General features: G+C 51.6%; 8 protein-coding genes across 8 annotated transcripts; 3 read left to right on the forward strand and 5 right to left on the reverse strand.

Moving 5' to 3' along the window:
• Positions 1-3,616: 3,616 nt before the first annotated feature.
• P168DRAFT_283424 (3-demethylubiquinone-9 3-methyltransferase) lies at positions 3,617-4,890 on the forward strand (the record flags this gene model as incomplete). Its single annotated transcript, XM_024836047.1, has 2 exons — positions 3,617-4,581; positions 4,860-4,890. The coding sequence occupies 2 exons, from the start codon at positions 3,617-3,619 to the stop codon at positions 4,888-4,890; spliced, it is 996 nt and encodes a 331-aa protein (XP_024691259.1).
• P168DRAFT_328685 (putative RING and UBP finger domain protein) lies at positions 4,882-7,446 on the reverse strand. The gene is made up of 2 exons (XM_024841378.1): positions 6,419-7,446; positions 4,882-6,327 (listed from the first exon to the last, which is right to left on the reverse strand). The coding sequence occupies exons 1-2, from the start codon at positions 7,364-7,366 to the stop codon at positions 5,143-5,145; spliced, it is 2,133 nt and encodes a 710-aa protein (XP_024691260.1). The 5' UTR covers positions 7,367-7,446; the 3' UTR covers positions 4,882-5,142.
• A 696-nt stretch (positions 7,447-8,142) lies between these two features.
• Positions 8,143-9,188, reverse strand: P168DRAFT_298400 (ubiquitin family protein; the record flags this gene model as incomplete). The annotated part of the gene is made up of 3 exons (XM_024838264.1): positions 8,143-8,822; positions 8,878-9,093; positions 9,167-9,188. 3 exons carry the CDS (start codon positions 9,186-9,188, stop codon positions 8,143-8,145), a joined length of 918 nt encoding a protein of 305 aa, XP_024691261.1.
• Positions 9,189-10,721: 1,533 nt separating this feature from the next.
• On the forward strand, positions 10,722-11,650 carry P168DRAFT_188722 (uncharacterized protein). The gene has a single exon (XM_024833002.1). It carries the CDS (start codon positions 10,896-10,898, stop codon positions 11,511-11,513), a length of 618 nt encoding a protein of 205 aa, XP_024691262.1. The 5' UTR covers positions 10,722-10,895; the 3' UTR covers positions 11,514-11,650.
• Positions 11,651-11,786: 136 nt separating this feature from the next.
• Positions 11,787-14,210, reverse strand: P168DRAFT_298401 (Zn(II)2Cys6 transcription factor domain-containing protein; the record flags this gene model as incomplete). The annotated part of the gene is made up of 4 exons (XM_024838265.1): positions 11,787-11,887; positions 11,939-12,137; positions 12,191-13,039; positions 13,095-14,210. The coding sequence occupies 4 exons, from the start codon at positions 14,208-14,210 to the stop codon at positions 11,787-11,789; spliced, it is 2,265 nt and encodes a 754-aa protein (XP_024691263.1).
• A 1,736-nt stretch (positions 14,211-15,946) lies between these two features.
• On the reverse strand, positions 15,947-16,986 carry P168DRAFT_291810 (uncharacterized protein). The gene has a single exon (XM_024837477.1). It carries the CDS (start codon positions 16,767-16,769, stop codon positions 16,296-16,298), a length of 474 nt encoding a protein of 157 aa, XP_024691264.1. The 5' UTR covers positions 16,770-16,986; the 3' UTR covers positions 15,947-16,295.
• A 2,936-nt stretch (positions 16,987-19,922) lies between these two features.
• P168DRAFT_346448 (MFS general substrate transporter) lies at positions 19,923-21,524 on the reverse strand (the record flags this gene model as incomplete). The annotated part of the gene is made up of 5 exons (XM_024841881.1): positions 19,923-20,390; positions 20,450-20,609; positions 20,674-20,877; positions 20,949-21,322; positions 21,385-21,524. 5 exons carry the CDS (start codon positions 21,522-21,524, stop codon positions 19,979-19,981), a joined length of 1,290 nt encoding a protein of 429 aa, XP_024691265.1. The 3' UTR covers positions 19,923-19,978.
• Positions 21,525-23,481: 1,957 nt separating this feature from the next.
• Positions 23,482-25,233, forward strand: P168DRAFT_298403 (5-aminolevulinate synthase; the record flags this gene model as incomplete). The annotated part of the gene is made up of 4 exons (XM_024838266.1): positions 23,482-23,584; positions 23,638-23,858; positions 23,933-24,338; positions 24,395-25,233. 4 exons carry the CDS (start codon positions 23,482-23,484, stop codon positions 25,231-25,233), a joined length of 1,569 nt encoding a protein of 522 aa, XP_024691266.1.
• Between the last annotated feature and the right edge of the window lie 456 nt (positions 25,234-25,689).

The raw sequence follows: 25,689 nt of genomic DNA on the forward strand, positions 1-25,689 counted from the left end.
CTCCGCTCCTGGCTCAGTTTCAGGACCAACAATAGGACAATAATAGAAATATATATATATTATATATATATATATAAATTATAATAAATAATAAATCACTCACAATTAATCAAGTAATTAATCAAGATCACTTAATAAGACAATATCATCGAGTCAAGCAGTTCATGACTTGTCAACTATGTTCTCTAACTATTCCATCGTATAGATTGGATCAGTCCTTACCCCTTTTGAATCCTCGGGATTTAGGCTCCCCGTGCAAAGAGCTAAGGAGACTAAGGAAACTAAGGAGATTGACAATGGACAACGGTGGGAAGCTAATTTCCTTCTAGAAAGTTTCGAATAATGGGGCCCATCGGCCCATCATCCTGGTTATTATGATTCTTTATTAGTTATTATTGACTTTTGATTTCATGAATAATCCTGACCGTGCACTCGTTCCACACATTATACGACCTTATACTACCTTATCCGCACCAGCTGCAGGGACAGCAGCTTTGTCTGATGCTGGATCGAATTGCTCAAACCTGCCTGTCATGGACCACATGCCCCTCCATAGGTGTCAGGTAGTATATTCGAACAACTCAATCCTGTCCCTCCACAGGACATATTCGAATAGATGTCGTGTTTCATTTCCCCTCCAATACCCAATCCATCCCCCCTTTCCCATTCCCCCAATCCATCCACCAACCGAGGGCCAGTGAGACGGCCCTAGTGAGACGCCCTAGTACCTTTAGTCCTGGCTAGTGTACGGACCTGACGGAGGAGGCTGCGACCAATTCGCAGACCCCACCCGCACATCCCTCCCACGCCCAAGTCTCTGCCGCTATTTTGTACTCCTTTTCTTTTTTGGTATTCTTGCAGGTGGTCTGATACTCTTTTCTCTTTTCTTTTCTGTTTTTTTCTTTCCTTCTGTTTTCCCCCACTGCCCATACGCGAGGGGGGGTGAGGGGGTCCACCTGCATGCCAAGACTGTCCGGTGCCCCGAGGAGAGCTTCTAGAAATGTTCGAATTCCTTCTAAAGCGAGGACCCATGCGTTGTGCGTCATCTGGGAGGACTTGGCCTGAGCCTGATTGATTTCCTGGAGGCTCTTATAGGAGCCACGATGATGATTACGAGAGGATACGGGGTTGATTTGTGCAGCCTTGCAGGAGGTACATACTCATGAAATTAGGCTGTCATGGTACGGAGTACAGCCGGGTACTATGGCTATTGTGCATTTCTAAAGTATAATCACAACAACAATAAAAACCACCACAATAATAATAAATCCTGCAGAAGTCCGTGAGAGAGTCAACCAGACCATCGACATCTCAGCCCCACGCGCCCGGTGTCTTACATATTCTTACAGGGATTAATCCGCCAAAATCCGGGCACACTCAGGGGCAGCTCGGGCCCGAATCCTGTGGCTGACCCGGCGGAGAGCCACGCCTTCAACGATTGGACCCGCGGCATTTACTCCTTTACCACCGGTGGTTTTATCCCAGGTTTCAACCAACCAACTAACTGACTGACCCGACCCCTCCGCCTTGACAATACAGTAGTGTGGAAGGGGATTAGGGGAACAAGGGTCAAAAAAAGAGGTCCCCACCAGGGGTGGCTGGAATACGGGACGGATGATGTCGATTGCAGCGATCGTCGTCTACTCCATTTGCCGGACTATGCACCATGCAGCGATGCCCGTCCCGTTACCGAGAGTATATCTTGCTGTTTGGATTATCCTATCCTATCCTGGACTCAGTTATCCATGTGATCCGCTGTCTAAGACTAGGTATGGACTCAAAGAAGGGGAAATCCCTACTACTAGCTAGTAGTCGCGCAGCAGCGATCTGGACTATTGTATTGACACTTGACACTGGTGGTGTATGGCCCACTGGTTGACGGTGTATTAAGGACATACGTATTCCTGCCTATCGGCGGTGTCGCAGGAATACCTACCTATGATCAATGGTTCATCCCCGGACGTACCACTGATTCAATCGATGGTTGCGGCACGGGTGTACCAAACACAGAGTGCTGGTAGACCTGTGCACCGAACACAGAACAGAACACCGGTACGCCATGACTCCCTAATCTCGACCGCCATCCAGAGAATCCTAGGTATTCCTTTGGTAGGACCGAAAAGGGGCCTTATCTAGGCATCCACGACATCCTGGCTTATTCTAGCCACTAAGACCTTCAGCGCTCAGATCTGATCCTCGGTCGGGGTTAAAAATACAGTAAATAGGAAAATAATTTCCAACAAAATCAACGATAAAAATAAATATTACCAAGTAGAAGCAAACGAGAAAGGAAGGAGACAATGCCATTATCATATTACAAACGGAGTCCCGCAGTTTCAGTACAACTCACCGCATCCTCACCATCAGTCCGTCCTACCCCTCAGGCTCCATCTGGGGAGACAGATACTCCAGTTTCAAACCGAGTCGAGAGTCTCTCCATCTGTCCGTCCTCCCTACTATCCCTAATTCGATTGACTACGGAGTACAACACATTTAGCCCATCTACAGTCAACCCACTGCGTGTCAGTCAGTCAAATCCTTCATCATATCCATTGCACACCGATGATCGTCAAGCGGAGCGGTAGGAACATTCCCGAGCGTCGCGCTAACATGGTAAGACGAAGACGAGCAGAACTAATTAACTAACCAACTAACTAACAGTAAGCTAGCACGGTAGCAACACGAAGAACGGACCCATCAAGAATGCAACTAACACACCGACTTGGTTAGCAAAGAATAACAAAAGAAGAAGAAACACTACCTTCTGGAAGGCCCGTAGAAGGAGACTATTGAACAGACTAGGCCACGTTCTGGGTCCGTGATATCACTCGGGATGGGGAAAGGAGAGACTAACTCGAGTGCTGGGCAGATCAATCAAAATAAATAAAAGAACTACTTTCAAAAAGGCAATAGCTGGCTGACTTGATTATTATTATTGCGATAGTACGTAACTGACCAAGGCATGAGATGTTAAAGGGTGGATATCTCTCTCCCCTTTTCTCCTTTCTTTCTCCATCTTTCTGCTCTGTCTCCTGAACAGGAAGGATTCTGGAAGATACGGTATTATCTTACTGTATGGTATGTATTTACCTGTCGTCAGTTCAATGTTTGGGTGGGAGTTGGAGTCTCACTATACTAACACTACTCTTAACTATACTCTATGATATGCGCATGTAGTATATTGTAACAACCTCTCAATAAGCCAAAGATAATATGATACACAAGAAAAAAAGATAAATGATCTCAACCAAATCAGAAACAAACACCCGTACTCCCAATGCGACCAGTAGGCACTGGGCAGTCTCTTGCACGCTTGGCACATTTGTCCTGTTTGTCTCACGATGATCGCATTTTATGTTCCGAAGAACCTCATCCGCCATCGCAGTCGAACTGGGGATATCAAGTGCGCTAGATAAGGTAGGAAGAACCATTGCTAGTTCATTACATTGTCATTATATCTAATTCCACGATATAGCTGTTTCTATTCCACCTACCCAGCAATCGCAAATACACCAATCTCCACTCAAACCAAATCAAGCAAACCATCACCAAAACACATCGCGCAAACCAACCCCCATCAATCAATCAAGAAAAAAACAAAAGAAGAATACACGGCATGGCCACCCTCCGCCCAACCCTCCGGGCCCTCCCAACATCACGCCCCCTCCTCCTCCGCCAACAGAAGCAATACCAACGAGCCCACTCCACCGTCTCCGCAAATGAACTCTCCCACTTCTCCGCACTAGCCAGCAGCTGGTGGGATCCGCAAGGTCCCTCGCGCGTCCTGCACCTGATGAATCCTCTCCGACATGATTTTATCGCGTCTTGCCTCGCGCAGGGGACTCCGCCGGTTACCTCTACCGAGAACAACACCGGGAAAGAGGTGGGAAACGCAAACACGCTTAAATATCTCGACATCGGCTGCGGAGGAGGTATCTTTGCGGAGTCGCTCGCGCGCACTATCAACCCTGCTTCGAAATCGACAACACACACCCGCGCGGCGTCTATAACAGCGCTCGACCCCTCGTCGACTCTCGTCCAGATCGCGCGCGACCACGCCCGGACGGATCCTATCGTCGCGGAACATCTCCGGAATGGCACATTCACCTACAAGAACTGTACTCTGGAAGATCACGTCTCCTCCTCTTCCTCTTCCTCCCCATCCCCATCACCATCATCCCCCTCCCAATCACCATCCCCCACCCCCACCCAATCACCCTCTATCCCCCCCACAAACCAATACGACGTGGTCACCCTCTTCGAAGTAATCGAACACATCGACAACACCTCCCCAACCAGCAACCCCACAACCTTCCTCACAGACTGCCTGCGCCTCGTGCGGCCCGGCGGCTGGCTAATCGGCTCGACCATCTCCCGCACCCTCACCTCCTACCTCATCAACCAGGTCATCGCGGAGGCGCCGTGGCCGGTGGGCGTCGTCCCGCGCGGGACGCACGACTGGGCGAAGTTCGTGAATCCGGAGGAGTTGGAGGCGTGGGTGCAGGAGGCGCTGATGAGGGGTGCGGATCGGGGCGTTACTGTTCGGGGCGGTGGGGGCGCGCTGGGAGAGGGCATGAGGTGGTGTGTTGGGGGGGTTGTGTATTTTCCGGGCGTGGGGTGGAAGATGGTGCAGGGTTCGGAGGGTTGGGGGAATTATTTTTGGGCGGTTAGGAGGGGGGTTTAACTTCTTTTTTTTATTTCTTTGTTTCTTCTTCTTTTGTTCTTGAGCTTTTTTGCTTTGGGTGGGTGGGTGAGTAGGTGAGAGTGTGTGGCTTGTTTTGTTAGAATGGTCGAAGGATATGTTGTGTTGTGAGGTTGTATATATAGTGTAGATTAGATAGACGATTATGAGATTATAGCATTGTAGAACAGAATAACAGCATTCACTAGTTACAAAAAATACATATTTATATTGCCATCATATCAAACTCATTACATAGCCGTTAGTGTAGTGCAGTGTACCTGCTAGACTAGATGCAGTGCATGCACTACACGGCGCCTATCTCCAAGAGCAGACGAACCCCACAGAAAGTGTTCAGCGTCGCCAACGAGACATCCAAGCCTAGCGTGTCTAGCAGATAGTCAGGATAGCATGCATAGCACACCAGTCCTAAAGCACTCATCAAGGATGATTCAAACAAGCTACTTCTTCCTCCCCTTCCCCTTCTTCTTCCCCTTGCTCTCCGGCTCAGGCACACTGACCGTCCCCTGCACAACATCATCACTCTGATCCTTCAACCGCTCAGACCCACTGATAAAGAACGTAAGGTCGCGGTTCTGGTCCGCCAGATCCACATTAGACACCTTCAGTGTGTCGACTTCCGCAGTGAGGTGTTCGATCCGGCCCATCAGGCTCTCGTTCATGGTCTTCTCCTCGCGCCACTCCTTCTCCATCTTCCGCGCCATCGCCTCGAACTTCTCGGCGCGTTTCTCCGCGCGGGATTTATCGCGCTCGAGGGCCGGGAGGGTCTCTGATGCGAGCTTGTCGTACTGCGCTTGGAGGGTCTGTAGGGTTTTGGTTGCGGTAGTGGCTGCGTCTTGGGCGGTGGATGCAGCGACGGAAGCCTGCGAGGCTTTGTCGACGGCGCGCTGGACGACTTCCTCGAAGTAGGCGCGCTGGCTCTCGAGCTGGCTGGTGAGGAGGTGGGTGTATTCGACGCTCATGTTTTCGAGTTTCTCGCGGGGCACGGCGTCCGTCCAGTCGGGGGGATCGAGGGCGCTGTTGTCTGCTGCGGGGAGCTCGACGAGCTTGCCGTCGGTTTTGCTCTGGATGATGCGGTGCACGTAGGCGTCGCCGATGTAGTCCCAGACGCGCTGGGTGGAGAGGTCCATGGCGAAGGCGTGCGATGTTTCTTGGAAGTGCGCGAAGGCGTGCGCGCCGTCGTACCGCCCGCAGCCGACGGCGCCGCAGATGAGGCATACCCAGAGGTTGAGCTCCGAGTGGCAGACGTTGCACTGGGCGGGGTCGTCTTCGGAGAACGCGCTTGGGAGTGTGTGGCGGATGTCGTCTTGCGTGTAGCGGCAGACGGGGCAGCCGCTGCCTTTCCACTTTTGGAGACAGGTGCAGTGGAAGACGTGCTGGCAGATGATGGTCAGGAGGCCGGTGGTTTCGTCCATGCGCTCTAGGCAGACTGGGCATGTCGGGAGCTCGACGAGGGCTGGTGTAGGAGGGGCCAGCGGTCTGGTGGAGAGTGAAGCGGAGGGGATGGGGCTGGTCTGGCTGGCTGAGGACAGGGTCCGCTGAGGGCTGGTCGCCGGCGTCTGCATTTCCAAGTCGACCGCTTGGATTTCCACCGTTTTCACAAAGACCACATGGCACGTTTCAGGCTGTAGGATAGAGGTTAGACAGTTTCCCATGACGAAAAGCGAAGTAGTCTCCCAGTGACCGTTGGGACACTAGAATCAAAGAATGACCTACCTCCATACTATTAAACACCTTCCCATTCCACTCCCTCTGCCAATCCCTCGCCTTCCTCCCACTCCGAAACTTCATCAAAACCATATACCGATTGGCCCTCGCCGTGCGAATCATGCGAAAATGACTAACATCATCCATGGTAGCCTCCCCCACAAACCCCAAAAAGTCCGACGGCGACATATAAGACGGCACAGCAAGTATACACAGCGTCGTGCAGTCCTCCTCATCCAGACGCCCCCTCGACGACGACACAACAGCCGACGACGAAGAAGACTGCCGCAGCCGCAGCTGCCTGTGCTCTCCCCGACGACCATCCCCGCCCAGCTCATCATGCGGCTGTCTCGCGGCAGCAGAGCCCTTCAAGTCCGGGGGGTAGTCGGCATCTTCCGTGAGGGAGGGCGTGTCCTGGAGATCGCGGTAGAGGTGGACGATACCCCAGACGCTTTCCGAGACGGACTGGTCCAGCGGGATGTATTTTCCTTTTGTGCGCAGGCCGCCGAGGATGTCTGTTCCGATGCCCGTCGCGACGGGGTTGTCGTCGACGCGCCGGGTGGAGGCTGCGCGGCGCGAGCCGCCGAGGTCCTGGTCTAGGGGAATCATGTCGATGCACGCGATGGAGACTTTATCGAGGCGGAGGTCTTTTTCGAACGCGGGGGTGCTTGTCTGTGAGGTTGTGTAGGGGTGTGGTGGGGTCGTGGCGGGGTGCGTAGTGTCTGAGGGGCGAGCGTCGGAGGTGGATGGGCGTGGGGTTCCGCTGCTGGTGGAGGTGGTCCTCAGGTCGCGGGGATTATTGCGGTGTGAGGTCGGTCGCTTGTGGAAGGGGAGGAGAGCTTCGCATGCGGAGTCGAAGGATAGCGATGTTGGGGATCGGCCTGGAGAGGAGCTTCGGAGGTCGTTGTGGGGGCGGGCAAACAGTTCAATGGCGAGGTGGTAGAAGTAGGAGGGCATCGCGACAGATACTCACACTACTGAGTGGTGGTTCAGTAATAGCTCCATCAAGTCTAAGAGACTTGTGGTGGAGATCGTATTAGGAGTTAGTTGGTTGATGATGATGACGATGTTGATTGCGGATGGGAAGTTTACTGCCCGTTTTCAACGTTCCGCCCACATGACCAGTTGATAGTTGAAGAATATGCAGAGTATGAGGGTTTGTGGAAAGGATTTATTTATTTATTCAATTTTGATTTTATCTATTCTTTTTACTTTATGCTTAACTACAATAAACATTGTTTGTCCAACGAAGATAGCGATTGAAGTCCCGGTGGCAAAACATCAAGAATTGAACGTATTATCCACGTCTGACTGCCAAAAACCATAAGAAACACTGACAGGACAGTCAAATTAATCAAATCTAGTAGCCTGGACCTACAATTATGTCTAGACCCGTATCGCCCCATAAGTCATCCACCCTGGTCGGGAAGTGGGTTGTTGATAAGGTACCGACGAACGGCGATAGAACGCCTGGCGCGTACCTCAAGGCGGGTGGCGACAGTCATATCTTCCGCGAGGAAGCATTTTAATGTGGATAGAATCAAATTACAATCAGAAAACAAGTCTGTCTCAATAGTTCATTGATAAGGAACGAGGACCACCGCTGTCGCAGTGGTCAGGTATGATAAGAAGCTAATAATGACCATAACCGTGTCATAAAACCGAAGAAACCAGCCCAACGCCATGCATGCCATCCCGTATGAGCCGTGATAGCAGAGAATCAAGGAAAGACATTAGTTGCCCCCACGGAGACGGAGGACCAGGTGCAGAGTGCTCTCCTTCTGGATGTTGTAATCCGAGAGCGTGCGCCCATCTTCCAGCTGCTTACCAGCGAAGATGAGACGCTGCTGGTCCGGGGGAATGCCCTCCTTGTCCTGAATCTTCGACTTGACGTTGTCGATCGTGTCGGAGCTCTCCACTTCCAATGTGATCGTCTTCCCGGTTAGGGTCTTGACGAAGATCTGCATACCACCACGGAGACGGAGGACGAGGTGCAAGGTGGACTCTTTCTGGATGTTGTAATCGGACAGGGTGCGGCCATCTTCCAGCTGCTTGCCAGCGAAAATGAGACGCTGCTGGTCGGGCGGGATGCCCTCCTTGTCTTGGATCTTGGACTTCACGTTGTCAATGGTGTCGGACGACTCCACCTCCAGGGTGATGGTCTTCCCGGTTAGGGTCTTAACGAAGATTTGCATGCCACCGCGGAGACGCAGGACCAAGTGAAGAGTGGATTCCTTTTGGATATTGTAGTCGGACAGGGTACGGCCATCCTCCAGCTGCTTGCCGGCGAAGATCAGGCGCTGCTGGTCGGGGGGGATGCCCTCCTTATCCTGAATCTTGCTCTTAACGTTGTCGATGGTATCGCTGGACTCGACCTCGAGGGTGATGGTCTTGCCAGTGAGGGTCTTGACGACTGGAGTCAAGTTAATACGTGTTTTCCCGTCAGGTGGCGAAACAGTCGAACTTACAAATCTGCATACCGCCACGCAGGCGCAGCACCAAGTGAAGAGTGGATTCCTTCTGGATGTTGTAGTCGGAGAGAGTACGGCCGTCCTCCAGCTGCTTGCCAGCGAAGATCAGGCGCTGCTGGTCGGGGGGGATGCCCTCCTTATCCTGAATCTTGCTCTTAACGTTGTCGATGGTATCGCTGGACTCGACCTCGAGGGTGATGGTCTTGCCGGTGACTGTAGATGATGAGGTGGTTAGCGGACGGCCCTTAAGGTGGCGTTAGCGGAGACGAGGGATGAGAATACTCACGGGTCTTGACGAAGATCTGCATGATGGGCAGGATATCACAGTAGAGGTGTAGAAAGAAAAGACGATGATCTAGGTCGAGAAGTTGATGGAAGAGTGGATGGAATACAGACGTCAGACTCAGTCCAAGAGAGGTGGAATGAAAAGAGGGGAAAGGGCGGAAGTGGAGGGAGACGCGGGTTAAATAGGTAGGAGAGAGGAGAGAGAGAGGAGAACGACCAAGAGTGAGGGGAGGCGAGAGGCAAAGTACCCAATTCAGTAACTTAGTCAGGGCCTCCAAGCAATGATAGGCCGATAACGTGATGATTGAAACCAAGGAAAATGCCACCTGCCATCATTCAGTCTACCTATCTCACTAGTACCTATTGACTATTCTGGCACCTCCTGGGGCATTCCTCACTATCCACCCAGTCACCGGTCGATCCCTTCTTACTCCGTCCCAGTAACCAGACCGACTGGGAAGGAAACTACTAGAACGAAACTCAGCCACAGCGATGACTCAAGTTCTTTGTTAGACTCATCCATAGTTTTACATTCACTAGTAGGACCAGGCTGAAAATTTCTCAAGAAGGCAAGTCCAAGTTGCTGCGCTGTAGTCAGCCTTCTCCCTGTTATCAAGTAAGCCATCATAGTGTTATGGATGAGTGATACTGGTCGGTCTGTCTCCGCCTCCGTCCGTACCCGCCACTGACGCCACCAGTCGGTATCTCCTCACTAAACCGGCCAACTCATTCACGCTGGAAACGTCTTCCAGCATTTCCAACAAAAGAAAAAAAAAATGTTCAGGAAAAAAGACTAATAACTTTAGTTTCTAATATCAAAATTCATTTCCCCCTCTCAAATATATAAAAGTGATTCAAACAAGTCAACTCCAATAATGCGTCATGGACACCCCAAAAATGATGACGTGTGACTCCAACACTCCTTATCGCCCAGCGGCAAGTGGGAACGGCACACGGCCCCAGAGTGCAGGGGGGACTGGCCTACAGGCTACTAAAGACTGGCCTAGAGCGAGTTAGGTACCCATCGCGGCAGGGAGGGTCAGGTGATCGTCGCTTCCGGTTACTCCCTTCCTGGCCCCACTTTGTTTGTTGCCTTAGGCTGCTGGTATTGCATTGCACTTGGATCAAGTCCGGTTGTCGCATTCCTTTCTTTTTATATCAAGGTTGTCAATATTTATTATATACTCCACGCACGTAGTACTTACCTACTAGGTATATAGGTATCTACCTAGGTAGATAGGTACCCACCCAGGTACCACCCATAACAGAATCAGACATGTCAACAATCCAATCCAACACCCATCATCCCGGTAAGGAGTCTCCAATCTGACATCACAAACCACCCATGCACGTGCAGGCGCAATGCACACGGACAACACCATTACTTTTAGCTTGGTAGTGTCTCTCTATTGCCTACTTAGGTATGAAGTGCTAGGTAGGTACAGAGTACTGTACGAACATAATAGTGATGATGCATCTGATCCATCACCGTCCTGGTGGGATGGATGCACTGCCTGCATTATCTACGAGCTATTGAGTCTGAATCCACCAAAACTTACGGTACTCCGTACAGAATTTTAAACGAGGAGAGGTCACTACTACAGTAGGGTATGATGTACAGCTCGTGGAAACTTTGCCGACTGCAGGCTTTTATGTGATTCATCCAATGCTATATACTAGCCTACCTAGGTACCTATCTACCGCTACCTAGGTATGTATGTTCAATTTAAATGCCAACTGTACAATACCTCAACAAATGGGGAAGGGGGAGGACACCACACACAATCCCTGATGGAATGGTGGGTTGGTCCCGATCAAATGTACGTAGACTTGAACCACTGTACACCCGAGCTGGTCAATATATAATATTCAAAGCTTGCATGGCAAAGATCAACAAAGACAAAACCAAAAGAAATAGAAAAAAAGACATAGCATGCATGCGAGCACACCTCTTCAAAATCGTAAACACACACTCCCTCCCCTCGACGCCTTGGTCCTCCTCATCATCAGGAGTCGCCGACACCAATACCAAGACGCAACCCCAAGTCCTTCCTCCACTGGGACAAGAAACAAAAAAGAACAAAAAAGAAAACACGCTCAATCGGACACAAATGCAAAAAAGCAGCAGCTCCACACGAGGACTAGTCTCCCGCACGTGTCGCCAACTCAGTTGCGCTCGTCGCTGCTGCTGTAGACATTTCGTGACCATACATATCATGACATTCGTGAACCTCATCATCGCTGGTGATAGATACTATGCGAGAGGGAGGCAGATCACTGGGGGGAAACGTAAGGAACGTCGTCAATCGGAGATCGAAATCGAATCAAAAGGAAAGGACGGACGCTGAAGGACTTGCGAAGATAAATGAAAACAAAATGAAACCAATCCCGAAGTTAAAAACATAACAAATTGTGAAAACAGGAAAAAAAAGCTGATAGATACGGTTTGGTGGATAAAATAATGACGGTCGTCGTTAATGGCTGACTGAAAATTTCATAATCGTGAATAAATGCCGGCATATATCATTGGATCGTGTCGTGGGCATGCCATCTGGAGCCATGACTCATTTGTTCGGAAAGGTTTTGAAAATTGCAACGGACCGTCGTTATGTCAAAATCACCTAGTTCGCGCGGATCACGAGGCGGGAGATGAACTTGTTCGATAAGCAGTCGAAGTCGTTCCGGTTGAACTTCGAACCCGAGCGGCTACGGAGGTAGGTCTCTGCAACGACATCAGTAAGGGAGAAAACATCAAGGAAACACAGCATCTTACCGTATTGCGTCACGTGCTGGCGGACCTCGGTCATCGTGTTGCAAACGTCGGGATTGGAATGGAGCAGATGATGGTGCTTCTGCGTCTCCCAATCGGTGAAGGCGGGCAGCTTCTGCGAGATGGCTTGGAAGAGGCCGACGATAACCCCAACCGGTGTGGTCTCCATATCGGTGCAGAATTTATCCACAGCGGAAGCATCCTATCATTGAGTCAGTATACGACGATAGAACGACGGGTATTCCCATGACTTACCGGTGTACGGTAGTGGCTGTCGAACTGCATCTCCTCCCACACCGCCAGCAGGATCGACGCCAGGATAAAGATGGTAGGCCAGTTCTTCAGCTTGTCCCCGCTATAAACACTCGAGTAGAGACCGGAGAGCTCCTCCAGAACATCCTTCTGCAACTCACGCCACATGTTGGCCATGGCGCACTTGATCTGGAAGTTGATCATCACCGGGGCCATGGTCTTGCCCGAGAATTTTGACCCGCTATTGATCTTCCCGGAGAGCCCCTCCTCATCGCCCAGGCCTTCCACCATGGTGACATGGAGCGTCAGGTTGTAGGCAACGACCAGCTTCAGCGCCTTGCGGATGACCGGCAGCTTGGTGCGGAAGTAGTAGCGGAAGGCGGTCTTCAGCATCTGGGTGAGGAACGGAGTACCCTCGAAGTAGTCGTCCACAAACTTCTCAAATGTACCGTTACCATCGATGTGGCGGTCCAGATAGTCGGAGAGCAGGGCGTGCGAGATACCCTCCATTCCGGCCGAGAGCTTGGCGGTTTCCACCTCGTATTGGGTCGGTTCCCGGTGCATCGATTCCACCCAGTCAACGCTGAAGCACTGTTCGTCCCGGACGTAGACCTCGCGGGCATTGATCGGGAGGACTTGGCCATAACCGTGGGTGATGAAGAGCGTCCGCTCGTGGTCCGAGAACCCCTTGATGTTCCCGACGGAGAACCCAAGGCTGATGTGGCGCTCATAGTCCGCCTTCCAATCCTTCATGAAGTACCCGATCTCCTTGATATCGATTCGGGTGCAGGGAACCTGCCACAGGCGGGCGTGGGAAGGCTGGCATCCGGCACACGGCTCGCCTTTGTCACACTGATTGAACGCGTCAGCCGACGAACCACTGGACCCTTGGGACGTGGGAACTTACAGTCTTCTTCAAGAACTTGCAGCGCAGACAGGCTCTCAGCTTGCGAATCTCGCTGGCCTGCTTGCGCTGATCCGGCTTCAATGGGCCCTTGCGCTTGCCCACCCGCTTCTCGGTTTCCGGCTTGCCGCTCTGCGAGTGCTTGCGGATCTTGGTCTCCGACTTGGCGGCGATGGGACTCTTCCGGGACGGCTTTCGGCTGGGCGGGGACGCGGACGACGCCTGGGAGCCGGCGGAACGGGCCGGCGAGGACGGCTTCTTCATGGGGACGGGCACGGGAATGGGGCGGGCAATGGCCACGGGGCTGACCGCGGTGGGAGACTGGGACCCATGGGAGGTGTGGTCAAACGAGACGCGTCGGTTCATGGTGTTGAAGGCCGACTCGAAGTTGGTGTCCGAGCTGGGCGAATTGACCGGGTTCGTGACATCGATGAAGCTGCTGTAGGAGGTCGAATACGAGGACTCCGACAGACTCCGGTCGTGCAGGGTCTGGCTGGGGTTGATGAAGAAGCCCTGGTCCGGGAAGGAGAACTCGTGCGAGTGGCGGGGTTCAATCGCACACCAGCCGTTGTCACTGCTGGACAGCGAGCGCACCTCGAGGGCAGTGTCCGTGGGGGAGCTGCTGTCAATGACATTGTGCGGCGCCGCATACGACGAGACATCGCCCACGGCGTCGGGGAAGGGCATGAGGTCCGCCTGGAAATCATGGTAGGGGAACTGGTTCATGTCGACGGGGGGCGAGAGCGGCAGATAGGAGCCCCCCAAGAGGCTGGTGCTCATCTGGCCTTGCGAATTGGACATCAGATCGATGGGAGACGACTGAATGGACATGCCATAGCTGGCCGTGGTGAACTGTGGGACGGACGAGGCCTCCTCGGGGGAGTACTGGAGGTGGGGTTGCAGGGCATGAAAGTGCCAGTCGACCATGAGGTTAGGGTCCTGCGATACCGACTGTTCGTAGGGGAGACCGCTAGTCTGTAGCGCAACATCTCGTGCTCCATCGGCTCGTTGCGAGGCCTGATGATCCACCGTCACGGGCCATGACTGCGGCTGGAGGTAGTTTCTGGAGTCATAATCGAGGCCAATGAAGCCATCGCTAGATATATCGACATTTGACATGATGACAACGAACTATTTACGAAACGAGAGGAAATAACCAAAGAAGAATCGCATGAATCAAAAAAAAAGAGAGAGAGAGAGAAAACAATAACCATCAAAAGTAAAAATCAAATCGTGAAAAGGAAAGGGGGGGGGGGGGGGGGGGAAAGATCAAAAGATAGACAGACAAGATGGGTGAGTCAGTGGTACAAAAAAACAAATGAAGAAGAAGAAGAAGAGGATGAAACTGGAGAAAGATGACTGACAGCGAAGCCTGAGGAAAGTTGAAGGGCTTCGGAGGAGCAGTAAGCCCAGAACCCGGGCGACAAGAGGGGAATTTTTTTTATTTTTAATAATTATGTGTATTCTGTATTTTTTGAGGGTGGAATCGAGAGAGGAATGGATAGGATGGGGAATAGTTTAGATCAGGTCATTGGCACGGGTTCGTTCGTTAGTCGTACATGAATCGTAAGTCGTAAAGATGAAAAAGGAATAGTCAGTGGATTTGTTGATGTGAATTGCTTCGTTTGAGTAGAAGTCTCCGCTCAAGAGGTTAGAAGTTGAGTGAGGGAAGTGGGTGAGGATGGAAAGTGGACAGAAGCGGTGGGTGTGGGGGGGAGGAGAAGAGAGAGAGTGGAGGAAGAGGAGGAGAAGCAAAGCAGCGGTGAGGCGGAAGTTGCGTCGGCTGGAGATACGCTAGGGATCCTGAGCGAGAGTTATCAGCCAGCTATCAGAGGAAGTGGGGTTACGGTATGATACTGGTATATTACTGCAGGTTTATTCACACCTGGGTATCTTCTGGAATAAGTAAACTACCTGGTACCTACCTAGGTAGGTAGGTACCTTGGTGTAGAACTTACCTATACTAGAGTCAATCCTGAGGCTCTTATGGTATCCATCTCCTACACCAGCATAACAGGATGACTGATTCCATCATGCCCACGGTCTGCCCGTGACATCCAGAATACTGTCCATCCTAATCCGGTATAACCCTCAAGATTGACAAGTCTCATGATTCTCGTCCCCGATCTCCAAAGAGTGGATCATCAATGAGGCGTTTCAACTGGTTGGGAATGGGAACTAAGATGGATCCAATACTAAATCCGCCTTGTGCATGCATTGCTGGACAAGCCCGGTAATACTAATCTAGTAGTGTGGCGCCCTCCAAGCCCAAAAAAGATCATAACCGGTAATGGGGACCCATGTTTCCATGTATCGCACACACACGCCATCCCTGTCGGGGTCCTGTTTGTGGGTAAGCATTCTTGATCGATGATCATAGCGTGTTCTGTCATAATACACATTCCTCGATCAATGGAACCCATGGAACCCATGGAACCATCCGATTAAAGGGATGTTAGTTGTTGGTTACAGTCCACGTTCCCCTGGGAGTAACCACGGTACGGCGACGGATTTCTCCGTCCATGCGACACGGAAAGCATCGCCGGGAGGGGAGATCAGTGGACTCCGTTGAGATCGGTTGGAAGGATTAACGGGCGTGGAAATATTTAATATTCTAGTAACTTACCTACCTAGTAGTACTTCCTTACTACCTAGTAAGTAGGTAGGTGGTTTTGATAGGTGGTGGTCTCGGCCGGCCCCGCCGATGACGGGATCCATACAGTACGGTACAGTGTGTATGGTATGGTATATTGTGCTACTTCACCATTGCCCATCTTACTTTACTGGATCGGAATGCTTTTGCAGGGAGTCTCGACTAGACTAGTTGATCACAGTGTGATGAGGAAAAAGCAAGAGTCAAAATAGCTAATTTCCAACGACTGATGATCGCCCCGTTACTAAACTACTAAACGGCCCTCGAGGGACTACTGCTTACTCCAACGAGTTAGTCCTCCCCGAGTCTCTAGTCACTACTCTATCGACAACGAGCCAACTGCCAAGGTCTGAAGCGCGACAGGCGATGGTCATGGCCCGGTAGAGAGTCAGCAGCGTCTCCATCCCTGACCAACTACCTAACCATTGAGGCACACATGTTGGCTTCGTGGCTCTCAAGGTTGCTGACGCTGCAGTAGCTCCATTTCAACCGTAATACACCACCATACAGGGCAGAACATCCCAACCTAAACAATCCGTTGATGCTGCTGATCATGGAACAATCCGTGAGTCCGATGTGGGATGATAAGCGGCTTTCAGTGGGTTAGTACGACCTTCTCTGTACGAGGTCTGCTGCCTGGATCCGATTACACACTCTCCTCGTTCACAATACCTGTTTGTGCCCTGCCAGCGAGGAGATGGGTCTGTCATAGCCATCACCCGAGGGAAACCCGTGCTTTTGTCCCCACTTTCTCTATTTCTGGAGGGCCTGTGTGTATTTCCTTGCTCGGCTCGGGCCCTTCCACTGGGAAACAATGACGGTACGAAGTATGGAGTAGATTGTTTAAAAATAGCAAGGGGCGTTGGTCGGTCAGTCACGAAAGGATAACCGCCAACATCCAGCGAGTCAAAGGGGCAAGGAAAAGAGAGTGATAGATCAGATACAGGTCCCTCAACACACCTGCAAGACACGCCGGTGATGACAACGCCAGGGCAGTTGGGGTACATCCTCCACGGGGCATGCATGGGGAAAAGTCAAAGAGGCAACAGCAGGGTTTGGCTCGCTCCCCTTCCTTCCCTCTCAGTTGCTGCAGGAAGGGGGGAACACACGAATGTCAGCTAGCCACCAGGGAAAGAAAAAAGCCTTTGCATGTCTACTAGAGGGGATGACTCAACGGGGGAAGCCCGTGGGTTCCACCAGGGACAACCACCGTCGGATCCTATTTGCTAGCCTTGAAACACCTCCATTCCATCGTGGCATCATTTGGTTCTGACTCGCAGTTGGCCACGCCAGCGTGGCCGCACGCAATCGAGATTTACTGTACAATTCGTATTTACCAGGGAGGGCCGCGGTGATTTCAGCAACCCTCCCGCTCGGGTTTAGCGCCTGTCCCGTGATCACCCCATACGGTTTAACCTCCACCCAGTCAGGTTTAGCCTCTCGCGCTATACCCTGCGCGGATCTGCCGCCCGTCTCCGCCCCTCCCCTCGTCCGCTGAACTATACAAGACCGCTGGTGCGTTGCTCCATGATCTTCTTCTTCTCAAAGGACGGATCCATGGATGTGGCTCCTCTGGGGGGTCTGTTCTTATGAGAACGATGATGAGAGGGGAAAAAGGGTCGTGAGGAGGGGGTTAGAGAGAGACTGGGAGGGAGGTGGTGGTATACGATGAGGGAATTCGTTCTTTGGCTTTGTCGCGCATGCGCGCGATGGGGGTCTGCCGCGTTATACCGCCTGGCGATCAAGTATGAGGCTGCACCGTGGGCGGCATGGTTATCGATTAATGTCGAGTCATCAAATGTTTCGCTGAGGCCTGATGGTTTCCTATCTTTCATGGTACTCAAGAAGTCTAATTGGCGTTTAAACTCAAAAACAATGATACTGGATACTGTCGGCTGCTATCTCTCCGCGAGACTTTGTCACCATACTGTATAAACCCGAAAGTTTACATGCTACGGTGATGAAATCTGGTTCAAGTGGTAGGAGAGTTCTAGTAAACACGATCCCCGCCCACAGAGCAGGCAAAATTGGAGCAGGCACTTGTGATGTGACAGCATTGTGAATCCGCTCCCCCGATAACTAGCCAAATGGTAGGGAATGACTACAAACATCTACAGTGGAGACTGATCATAGATATATCTTTACAACCTGAAGTGAAGAAAACAGACAGACAAAATATAGAATTAATCATAAACCATGCAACAACTTGAGAAAATTAGCAAGGGAAGCTAGCTGGTCATCATTCTTAGGGTCATGGCGGACTCCTCTCTACTATCTTCCAACCCAGATTTCGCAGAGTTTCCATGAGGGCCCGCCGACGGCTGATAACCTCTTCATCATTTGCCACCGACGTCCCTCGCCAGGCCATGTAAATTGACCGATACCACCCTCTCTTCTGCTCGCATGCATAGGCGGCTCTTGCTTCAATCTCATTCCAGTCATATTCTGATATTGTGAGAGCGAGTGCCAGGTATTCGTGGGGCTTTATAAATGATAAAAACCCACCGAGAGGTCTTGTCACAACACCCCTGTGTGAGAGATAACTGGATATTCTTTTATAGCGCTTCTTCGTCTGTGACCCATCTTCCGTGTTTCCCAGTATGGTCTTCTCCCAGCGGTAAGTGTGTACGTCGAATATCGAGGGAACATCGAGTCCCATTTGTTGTTTGAGATCATCTGCCTCATATAGTTGGCCCAGTCTGATGGTGACGATTTCGATCATGGAACTGGAGTTCGTCACCCGAGAAATCTCTTTCTCCGCGGAGAAGACGTCGCAGTCTATCATGAAGGGCGACATTGGCCCCAGCATTGTCAAATCCAGGGTGGCTTGCGAAATATTTCTTCGCGAGAAACTCTAGCCGGCTGTATCGCGCACCCCCTCCATATCTAGAGGCCATGGCGCACCTGACTGAACTTCTCCAAAATCAGTTTTGCGGAATGCGAGGTTGTAATGCTTCGCCCGCAACCGCCCCTCTTTGGTGAAGTGCTGGCAGAAGACTTTGCGGTCCTTCCGCTTCGCGGTAAAGAGACTGACCAGCTCGGGTTCCCGTAAGATAATCCGTTCGGCGCCCTCGGGCATCGGCAGCAATACCAGAGGTATCTCCCGGGGGTTCAAGCGCAGAAGTCCGTCACTAACCACATTGTCACTATGCTTGCAACCTGCCGGGAGACCCTGGGATCGCCCCATCCCCCCTCCTCCGTGGAGACTCGGGACTCGCTCTGAGAACTCGTGCCTGTAGATAAAGACTTCTGACTTGCTGACTCCGCTTTGACCCCCTGGGTTGCGTTATCGGGGTGAGGGTTAGGAGGCCGCATGGTCAACGATCCATTATCTCCTATCTCGATAGGTCGGTTCAAGGTCCCCCACCCGGGGAAGGACAGCGGCTGACAGTTCTGGTGCTCCTAATCATCCTCTGTATCCACCAGGGACATTCCATGACGCTCCTGTCCCTCTATCAGTGGATTCATGGATACCGTAGCCGGAAACAGAACTCGTATGGTGAAAATGAACGTGTTGCCGCCCGATACCGAGATAAGATGGCCGGTAAGCGGTACGATGAGGTATGGGTCAAAGAAATGTGGAATGGTGAGGAAGGTGAGGATGCAAGCGACTTATGATTGCCTAATCACTCCGTCCGTGTCCAGTGATCGCAATGATCGCAATCTGCAATCCACTTACACCCCCCTTCCTTCCCCATGCACTTCGGAGGGTTCGACAACCCGGAGTCTTCGAAGGGCTAAGCCATCTATCCTTGTACGAAGTAAGAGGGAACCCCAGACGTTGCCGGTATTTCATTTCCCATTCATCATCCTGGGCACTAAAATCCATCTCCTGGTCTTTTCATAGGGGATGTAGCCTGTCCACAACTTCGCTAATCGAATTAGTAAATTTGATAAACGTCGGGTGAGTAATGACTTCTCGGGGAGCGTCTTCTATATCCACCAGACATTGGACGATGGCAGAAGCAGCGAGACCACCGCTTGCACGGCCTATGCTTCTACCTATGCCAAGAATAGGATGGCTTGTTATCACTCGCTGCAATCTGGTAGTTCTATAGTTGTAAGACATTGTGGCGTGGCATTTCAACCCTCTATACTATATCTCCCAGGGTATATATATCACTGCTATCCGACTCGTGGAAGCCCAATGTATCGTGCCCAAAATCCAGTCTAGCATTCTTCACCGATAGAACATAGTCGTACCGATACACCAACATCTCCAACCCCGTGAAATTCAAATCTTCACATCCAACGCAAGCCCAAACCGAAAATATCTCGTCAGCACCACACAAACAGTAGACAGAATCATGAACGCCCCAGCAAAGATCCACGTTCCCTGATACTCACTCTGCACATCAGACACACCCGTCCCCGACGGACGCAAACAAGCACCGGCAATCGGATTCCCGATCAACGCGCCGAACGCCGCAATGGTGTAGGCGAGACCCATCCTCCCGCCCAGCTCCGACTGCTTACTGGTAAGGTTTGCGATCGTGGCTGGGGGGAGAGAAACCATGCCGCCCGATACAAGACCGTAGATGAGAGAAATCACGATCAGACCTGGAAGATTGTGGGAGAACCTCCATACGAATAGAATGACGGCTGAGAAGAGGCAAGATGGGGCCATGACGTTTACCCCTCCGAAGCTAGATGTGGATATGGTGAGTATGAGGTTGTGGAGGATGTGATTCGGTACGGTACTGACCGGTCTGCGAGGAAGTTGGGGCCTATACGGCCGATCAGACTAGCTGCATTCATGAGACTGAGGAGGTAGAATGACATGTCTTCGCTGACGTTCAGCGAAAGGGCATATCGCTGGATGTAGAAGAATGGGACGTAGACGGAGGCAATCATTAGGGTAAATGCTGTTTGTTTGGCAGGCGTTAGTCTACGCAGAAGGAATAGTAAGCAGGGGATGAGGTGGTATACCCGCAACGAAAGCCATGTATGACCGATCTCGGAAGTGTTTGAATTCGATCAAGGCAGTTGCTCTGCGCGGACGCGGACGCAGTTTCATAACTGCACAGCATATCATCAGACATCCCAGGATGAGAAAGGTCAGGGCCCGTACAGCCCATGCAAAGCCGATCTGGACGAAGAGTCGACGGAGCATGATCGGGTAAATGATCCCGGCTGCAGTTCATGATTAGCATTCTCGTGATAGTTATATATTAGTATAGACAGTGAGAGTGAGCGTAGCTTACCCAGACTGCTGCCAGTGGCAGCGATGCCGGTGGCGATCATCCTCTTCTTGGAAAAGTATAGAGGGATCACGGCCACCGATGTAAGCCCCAAGAGCCCACTACCGAGCCCAACACAGATTCCCTGTGCGAGGAGAATCTGCCAGTAAGTGGTGCTAAGCGACGTCATGAACATCCCAAAGACTTCGAGGAATGTTCCCATGATGAGCAGGATGCGCAGGTGGCCAGCATCCAGGAACCAACCCGCAAAAACACCCACCAACATGGTGAGGAACAGCTGTATAGAGCCGATCCATGATATGGCAGAGGGACTCGACGTTGGGAGATGGGTGTGGGAGTAATATGTCTCGAAGACTCCAAAGGAGTTGGTTAGACCCCTGGCAGTGACGATCAGATGGACTTGGTCATCACCAGTTGTGAGCACGGTGAGAAGACTCACCAGGTGTTTGCGAAGAGGATCCAGCTACCCAAGACCTGTAGCCAGGCCTGCAAGCCTCCATCCATGCGATATCCTGTCTCATCCTCCTCGGGGACGGCCACAGGGACCTCCTCGTGAGCTTCTTTCCTTTCTGTCGCCATTGTGACTCGGGCGTAAGAGATGACGACCCACGAGTGGGTTAAACTAGATGTTGAGACTTGATGTGCAATTCAAATTGATTCGGGATCCGATGAGTGATATCAGCTGCCTTGAAGGTGTATGCAATTTAGCACAGCCGCATTAGGTAACGGATACTACTCGACTATCTTGAACGGAGGAAGCCAAGAGCATTCATACTGAAACTCTTTCTCGCACCGTCTACGGGGGCGTTGATTAGAGTCTAACAGGGCGGGACTTCTTTCCGCGGGAAATCATGGTCACATTAGAGGCCCACTTGGTTAAAGAGACTGGTGAGAGAGAGGTTACAGCTGAGCGTGGTTGCGACTAGTGCTCAGCGTGGTTCAGAAAATTGTGCTAAATTTCTGAAGTATGCCAAGCTACTGTCTCACATATGCTGTATAGTTCAGGATTTAGGCTCTTTAAAAGTACTCGCACCAAGAGTTCCTAAAAGTGTTCGTGTGGAGCCCTGCAGAGCAGTCATATAGAGCCCCTGTGTCTAGTAGGGTCTAGTAGAATTTAGTAAGGTTCTAGTAAAATTCCTTGGATGCTTTTGGGGCTCTGCGCGGTTTACTTTAAGAGAATATACAGGCTTTTTAGAGAAGGGGAATATAGCCGAGTATAATTCGAATAATAGGTCATTGTCTTAATTAGACAAGTTACTTCGTGAACCACGCCGATTATTTTTCCAGCTCTGTTCTGGACCACGCGAGCACTAGTACGAACCACACTTAGCTGCTAGCCCGGTGAGAGAATGACAGGCCTGTAGTTGACCAGCGAGACCATGGGATGATTGCCTTTCTAAACGAATGAAGATAGTCCGGTGGTAATTAGTACATATGGGGGATAGCGAGAGAGCTAGGGCATGATCGCGGTGAACGGACGTCCCCAAACTAGGGTCGGCGCCGGATGTCCGCCAATTAAATGGGGACGCCAGAAAAGCTTTAGTTTGGTGGATATCCATCGCACAGCTGACGCTAAACCGACGGCAACTTTAGGGTACCGACACGATGACAGGGGTTTGAAAGCGAGCGAAACGGCCAATGGGCTATTCAGAATGGGCGGAATCCTCCGTCTCTATCCATCCTGTACTCATACAGAGTAATGCCCTAGCTGGGCTAGCTCTCGGATGACCAGCGTCTGGCCCGACCCGTGATGGCCAATGCACCAGCACTACTCTCTGGGACGTGATTCGTTACTACACTCCTAGAAGTCATCTTCATGGCCTGAAGATGTCTCCTATATACGTCTCAGGGTAGATCAATCCACCTCGGTGGGGTATGCCTCGGTCCGTACTCCATATATGGCCCCAAGACGGGGCCCCGTACACATCGGGATCCCACTCTAACCACCTGGCTAGGCTGGCATGGCATCTTCAAGGTCTGAGTTAGTCTCATCTCACCAGCTTATCAGAGCGGGTGGCGCTATTGGCATGGTGTTGCAGAACCATGTCCCCTTACCCGATCAACTGCCGCTATGATCGTTTCGAAACGTAGATGCAGGCCGGTCCAGCCAATCTTGATGCCGTGCTCGCTAGGTATGCAACGTACCAAGCCCCTATATAGTTAGATGGCAGGCACACTATCCCGCTGGTTGCAACTACCGAAGCCTCCGTCGTGATAGTGAGATTATAGCGAGCCTCTTGCGGGTCATGTCGGTGAGACACATCCCGTGAAGATATGACCGCTATGCCAGAGGAAGTCTAGATCAAGAGCGAGGCATAGGTTGACGAAATTGCCACTGTTCAGTACACCAAATCGCATACTCAAGATTTCGAATAACGTAGCTCTTACAAAATCCTCTTACTCCATAGGACGGTCTACGGCGTTCCCCGATGTCACCTGGGGAAATGAAACATCCGCTATTGCTGACGAGACCGAATATATATTGCGGCTCAATGTCTGCCCTGAAACTCCCAATCAATCGCACAATAAAAACAAAATGTTTCGTCTCCCAACTGCGCACAGCACTCTTCGCCGAGCCCAATATCATACAGTGAGCAAGGCCGGCAAAGTAGTGTCCACTCCTCCCCGACGATGCCTTGGTATGCACACCTCCTCATACACCGATATCAACTGAGCTGACTTGTTGTCTCAGCTACGGTCACCCAAGATCCTTTCCAGCCAGTCTCTAGGCCTGCTTCTCGTGGCCCGCAATGGTTTCCGTATGAGGAGCACTACGAGGGCGTGATAACGCGCAAGAAGACCGACAAGTCCTACCGTTGGTTCCGGAACGTCAACCGTCTTGCACAGGAGTTTCCGTACGCCCATTCCGCCGATGAACACAGTCGAGTAGATGTGTGGTGTACCAATGACTACGTGAGTGTCCCTAGGGAGGGATGAGACATAAAGGTTCTGCAGTTGTGACTAACCTATTTTTTTTTTTTTGTTAGCTTGGAATGGGTGGTAACCCTGAAGTTATCCAGACCATGCATGCAGTGCTGGACAAGTACGGAGCTTGCTCCGGAGGCTCTCGGAATATTTCCGGTCACAATAAACATGCTATCGCCTTAGAAGATACACTCGCACGGTTGCATCACAAGGAAGCCTCGTTGTATCTGAACTCAGGGTACACGGCCAATGATTGTGCGTTGACGGTCCTTGGTTCTCAGCTTCCCGGCTGCGTCTTCCTCTCCGACGCATCGAACCACGCCTCGATCATCGAGGGAATCCGTCACTCTGGAGCATCGAAGATGATCTGGGGTCATAACGATCTCGAGGACCTGGAGAACAAGCTGAAGTCCATCCCCAAGGACACTCCCAAGATCATTGTGTTCGAGTCTGTTTACTCCATGTGTGGTGAGTTGAGCCCCCGAGCTCACAACGAACAACAAAACTAACAGTTCAATTCCCAGGCACGGTGAGCCCGATTGAGAAAATCTGCGACCTCGCAGAGAAGTACGGCGCTATCACCTACATCGACGAAGTCCATGCCCTCGGCCTGTACGGGCCACACGGTGCTGGCGTCGCAGAGCATCTCGACTACGAGGCCCACCGCACAGGACGGCCACAGGGGACCGTCATGGACCGGATCGACATCTTCGCCGGTGCACTCGGCAAGGGTTTCGGCACAATGGGTGGGTATGTCGCCGGCTCAGCGGCGCTCATCGACATGATCCGATCTGTGTCTTCGGGCTTCATCTTCACCACAGCACAGCCACCCCCAATCATGGCCGGGGCTAAAGCGGCCATTGACTTCCAGCGACGTAACCCCCAGAGTCGCATGGAGTTACAGCGCAATGTGCGGGCTGTCAAGAAGGCGTTCCGCGAGCACGGGCTCCCCGTTCTGCCCAACCAGTCACATATTGTTCCCTTGATGGTCGGTGACTCGGCAAAGTGTCAGCAGGTCGCCGATATCCTGTTTGACGAATATCAGATCTACGCCCAGCCGATCAATAATCCTAGTGTTCCTCGGGGACAAGAGCGTTTGCGCATCTCGCCGACTGCCTCGCATACTCCCGCGCAGCAACAGCATCTGCTGTCGTCGGTGGTGGAAATATGGGGTCGACTTGGATTGCCTACTCTTCGGGACTGGGAACGGGATGTGGACGGCAAGGTCAAGCTTGACTGGGATCCTGCTCGCGTGGGGTCACCGGTGTGGTCTAATGAGCAGCTGGATGTGGCTCCCAGAGAGTTGCTGTTTGATCCGAGCACATCGTCCGTGACTCTTGAGGATACACGTCTGGGGCAGTGAGATGGAACACGATGCAAAATGATTAGACATGATGATATAAAAGTCGCAAAAGTTTGATAGAATCTTACGTCACATAGTACAGTCAATTTATATTCAGTACTCAAGTTTTCCTCCCCAGCCTTGCCTCCTCTAGACAACCCTAGCCCGGCTCGCACTGGGGACAAATCGATCGATCATCCCTCTTTCCCCCAAAAGACGTCTGTATTTGTAATACCATGAACTTACCAGTTAAACTATAGTTATATAAAGATATTACCAGTACCGTACATGGTGATTGATGATAAACTACGACCTGGTCCATCTAACAGCACTGATCAAGTACTGTATCTTGCTAGATGCTAAGTCTCGGTTACACCCCTCATGAGACGATCATCGCGAATCACAAAGCTGCTGACATCCTTAATTGACAGGACTTGCATTGGATCGACGTCTGGAATTGGAACAAATGTCCGAAGA

Source organism: Aspergillus campestris, assembly GCF_002847485.1.
Source record: "Aspergillus campestris IBT 28561 chromosome Unknown P168scaffold_9, whole genome shotgun sequence".
NCBI classification, from domain to species: Eukaryota; Fungi; Ascomycota; class Eurotiomycetes; order Eurotiales; family Aspergillaceae; genus Aspergillus; species Aspergillus campestris.